General features: G+C 35.6%; 1 protein-coding gene across 2 annotated transcripts; it reads left to right on the forward strand.

The window, feature by feature from the left end:
- Positions 1–242: 242 nt before the first annotated feature.
- On the forward strand, positions 243–4454 carry LOC104088287 (uncharacterized). Of its 2 annotated transcripts, XM_009592938.4 has the most exons (5): positions 245–698; positions 2271–2364; positions 3051–3088; positions 3167–3302; positions 3923–4454. In XM_009592938.4, the coding sequence occupies exons 1-5, from the start codon at positions 330–332 to the stop codon at positions 4336–4338; spliced, it is 1053 nt and encodes a 350-aa protein (XP_009591233.1). In that variant the 5' UTR covers positions 245–329; the 3' UTR covers positions 4339–4454. The 2 variants fall into 2 exon arrangements, with proteins under 2 accessions (XP_018623644.1, XP_009591233.1); XM_018768128.3 differs by lacking the exon at positions 2271–2364 and having other exon boundaries at positions 243–703; positions 3046–3088.
- The last annotated feature ends 276 nt before the right edge of the window (positions 4455–4730 follow it).

Below are 4730 nucleotides of genomic sequence, written 5' to 3' on the forward strand. Positions count from 1 at the left end.
AACTTGTTCTTTTATATAAATTTTAATTGATTGACGCGATAAACACTTACGGCTTTAAAATGACTTATCCACCGAGGGGCAGGGAAACACTATTTTTCTTTCAAACTAGAGCAGGTCAATGAAATTAAAATTTAATTTTCCCGAAAATTACTTTCCAAGAAAATTCTTAAAACAAAGCAAAAATTAATTAAAATTAAAAAGCGTCGTATTCCTTTCATAAAAAAGAAAAGGAAAAAAAACGACGTTTGGGGTGATAAACCACGTCCTTTTAAGGGCCCGTTTGGTTGATTGGACAAGGAGAGAACTTTCAACTAAGCCATTCTCCGGCAATGTTGCCGGCAACAGTGTTATGCACCAAAGCTAACTTGGCATTTGGCCATCAATTAGTCAGCCATGGAAGACGAACTGACTTGGCATTTGGCCACAATACGAAAAGTTCCAAGACTAGTGCACACTTTGGGTTGAAGCCCAAAGTGAAAAGGCTTCAACTAGGAAGGCTTTGTATTTGCAATAGAGCTCGCCGGAAAACCCTTTTTACCACCGGAGCTGGTGGCGGTGGCGGTGGCGGTGGCGGTGGCGGTGGAGGAATGGATTCAATTCTAGAAAGGGATGAGAAAATAAGGAAATTGACTCAGGCTATATTGTGGAGTGCGGAAGGCGTGTACGTGTTGTGGCTCTTCTTACTTCCCTATGCACCTGTAATGTACTACTTCCTCTGTCTTTAAATCCTTTTCTTTCTTCTTGAATCACTGAGTTTTACTAAATTTTATTGTATTTCTAGTTATAAGAGATTGTAACTATTTGAAAAATCTGAAATCAAACACTGAAATTTAAATAGTTTGATATAGCCTAGTTGTAATACTGGACTCTTCATATGAGCACTCAAATTAACACATTTCGTTCAGAGGCGTATCCAGGATTTAAATACTATGCATTCAACTTTTGAAGATTTCAGGATAAACTCATTATATTTTTAAAGTTATGGGTTAATATCTACTATTTATGCAATTTTAATGAATTTTTACATATAAATTTTTACTCCACGTCGAAAGTTATGGTTTCAATTGAACCCGTGGCAACACACTGCATACGCCGCTGCTTCCGTTAGCTGCTTTTTAGCATCTGTTGGTGTACTGGTGATCATTCTATTATGGATGTTTTAGCCTCTCCGAAGCTAATACGGCCTATGTTGTGGTATTTTTTGCAGTGGAGTATATTAAAGCCAGCGTCTTTTTGTATCTTAGTTGCTCATTACCATACATTATCTTGTGTTGGTTTCATTGTTATCTCAACGAGCTGAAAATTTATGGTTTCGAACATAATTTTTATTTGAGATAATGGGTGTTCAACAATAACTTTGCGTGTATCATTAGTTTCTCTATATAAATAAGTAGTGTAGTACTCCAAATGTAATGGGTGCTGAAGCATCCAGACCTATCAACATAGATCCGCCATTGCAATCAACGCCTCAATGCCAAACTAGTTGGGTCAACTATATCAATCTTTTATATCCATTCCATTTTTTTCGGGCTTATTTCATTCCAATACTACTTACTTTGGCTTTTAAGGCAATTGAAAATATAGTTTCACTAAGTGTATATCTGAATATTTGATTGCGAGGCTACTCTTCACTAGTTTTTAAGTTTGTGTCTCCCACGGAGTATATCTATTAGATACTTGGAAGTTAACTTTACCATTTTCCAGAAGTAAAAAGGAAACTTGAGATACATTTCACTTACAAGCAAATTCTTGAATTTTCTGAAAATATTTCACACCATAGTCTGGAGACTATCATTTGTATCGCAGTGCTATTGCGCCTGCATTTCATGCTATTAGAATCTATTTCCCTTTCTGTTAATACTCATCAAACTTCAGAACTCTGTTTAGATCCAGATTTCTTTCTTTGGGGGGTGGTTGCTAAAGGAGTAAATGAACAATACGTTTAGAAGTTTAAATATTGCCTCAAAGCATTAAGATTTTGTTGTAGCTCATTCTGATAGTTACTCATTTTCCCATAGCTCCCTACAGAAGTAGCATTTACCTGTCCATGGTTGTGTATCACCTTTATAATTGATGATGTGATGCACGTTAGACTTCTAAATTTAGTTCCTCACCTTTTGCACATGATAGGAACAATAGAAGTATATATGGTTTAACATTCCTTTTTTGCCCAAAGGCATGGACTTCTCTTTGGTGATATACCTCCATAACAAACAATTCTGAATTTTCTACTTCCATATTACTTGAAAATATGTTGATATGTAATGCAGGGAGATCCAGTGTGGGCAATCAGTTCAGAAACAGTCAATGATCTGATTGGTCTCTCCCTCAATTTCTTCTTCATTCTGCCTCTTCTGAATGCTGGTATGTTGAAGTCTTATTAACTGTATCGAATTGGTTTAATTCAAAGATTTCTGTAGTAAACCTGCATTCGTCTCTTGTCAAGAGATGCTAATTTCATCACTTCTTTTTAGCTGACAATAGGTGCCATAATTGACACTCATCAGAAACAAAAACATAGTCTATCGGCTTTTTTTATATGGTCCACTTCCCCTTGGTTATTCATTGATAAACCTGCTTTATCACCTATATTTCTCAATGTTGAAGCATGCCCTAACTAGAAACATTGATTGTTGAATAATCACTGTGTCTTGGCCTTTACTATAGTTATTACTAACTCTTTAAAGGTTGGCTTAATTGAGAATTCTATTTCAACTTCGACATCCTTTTGATATGTATGCTTGTGTCATTCACAATGTATACATACTAACATACCAAACACTTTTACATGACTTTTAAGAATATATTCTGTTGTTATAGCACTTAAGCAGAACCCTTTCGGTGCACTCCATATGTTGAATTTTCATTTTATACCACTGTGTCTCAAGTCTCAACTTAGTCCTGCTTCTTTTAGATGCATATAAATTTAAAAATTAAGCAGTTACTGATATCAGTATTGTCCTTATATGACTTTCCATGTCGGTTTTCAATCTGTCATTTACCATAAATTTGGCATTGAACTTTACGCAATGCACCCTTTGGCAGAGTAGGGGGTGTCCACTTACTGGAGGCACCAGTGCTTCATCCGGTAACTACTTTGTAAAATACAAATTTATTAATTGGCATGGATCTCGTTTTTAACATTCTTCTCTGATTTTTATTCCAGATGTCTGAAGGACTGTTTAATTTTGTAATTGGCTGGACTTTCATGTTCGCTCCTTTACTATTCAGTGATCGCAAGAGAGACAGATACAAGGGATCACTAGATCTTTTATGGGGCCTCCAAATGTTCCTCACAAACAGTAATGCACTTTTCAAACACTTACTTTTGATTGTGGCCAAAAATAAAGTCCTCCATCCCCATGGAACTCCCAATAAGTGTCTCTCTGATGAAAATTAGGATGATAAATGGTATCTGTATAATATGATTTCCTGAATATACTGGAATTGCTTCGACCAAAATTTCTCAGGAGCTAAATTGAAAACTTTGTCATTGACTAGGAGTTTAGGCGATTAAGATGGCATGGCTATTACTCCCTCTGTCCATTTTATGTGATGGTATAAGCATGGAGTTCAAGAAATAAAGACTTTTAAAACTTGTGATCTAACTTCATTTCAATAAAGGGAAAATGAAAAGTTTGAAGTTAAACTGTTTTTGGATATAAAAAGGTGACATTAGAAAAGGACAGTGTTCACATAAAATGGGACAAAGGGAGTAACTATTTGCATTTACTTTTCTAAAATTTCTCTTGCTCATTCAAGAGCTAGATATTCTGACACACCTTTTCTCTTCAATGTTGCAAGATATTTTCTCTTTGCTATCTTTGATTTTCTGCTTCCTTCAAATGTAACTCTTTTCTTTTATGAATAAATTTTGTTTTGACAAGAGACTTATTAATGAACTTTTTGGAATTTGATGCAGCATTTTTAATTCCGTACATGGCTATTCGGCTAAATAAGATTGACTCAGAGTACCCTCCAAGAGCAACATCTCAACTGGGTTCGATCATGACTCGTGGTGCACCTATTGTTGGACTGATTGGTGGAGCCGCCTGCCTGCTATCGACATTTTGGGCCATTTTCGGGAGAGGAGATGGTGATTTTGGGAGTATATCTGATAGATGGGAGTTCTTGCTCGGCTATCTATCCTCTGAAAGACTTGCTTATGCCTTCATCTGGGATATTTGTCTCTACAGTATATTCCAACCTTGGTTGATAGGAGACAACTTGCAAAATATACAGGAAGATAAAGTCGGCTTAGTGAGATATCTTAGTTATGTTCCAGTTGTTGGCTTAGTTGCTTACTGCCTTTGTTTGGATACCCAAGAGGAATACTAGATAGAAGTAAATATATTTTGATGACAATCCATGTATTTAATACCTACATAATTTTCATATTCATATGTTCTAATTGATGGTTCCATGCAAAAGAAAGGATATTTTCTTCCACTTAATGTTATGTCACTTCTTTTTCTCTCCTTCAACCAAAGTTTTGTTCTTTAACTTGGATGTGCTAGTTTAGCAAGAGGCGGATGATGAAAGTTTATAACACGAACTTTCATAGTAGAATGTAATAAGTTTAATTGTAATGATAAGTTTCAAGCCTTTGGCAATATTTTTTTCCCAAGTACACACAAGTATACGTAGTTGGCAAGTAATAAAATGACTCAAAAGTTGGATGGCAAACCCACAGAGACTTTAGATTAACTGTCAACTAAGCAACTAAAATT

Source organism: Nicotiana tomentosiformis, chromosome 4 (assembly GCF_000390325.3).
Source record: "Nicotiana tomentosiformis chromosome 4, ASM39032v3, whole genome shotgun sequence".
NCBI lineage: Eukaryota > Viridiplantae > Streptophyta > Magnoliopsida > Solanales > Solanaceae > Nicotiana > Nicotiana tomentosiformis.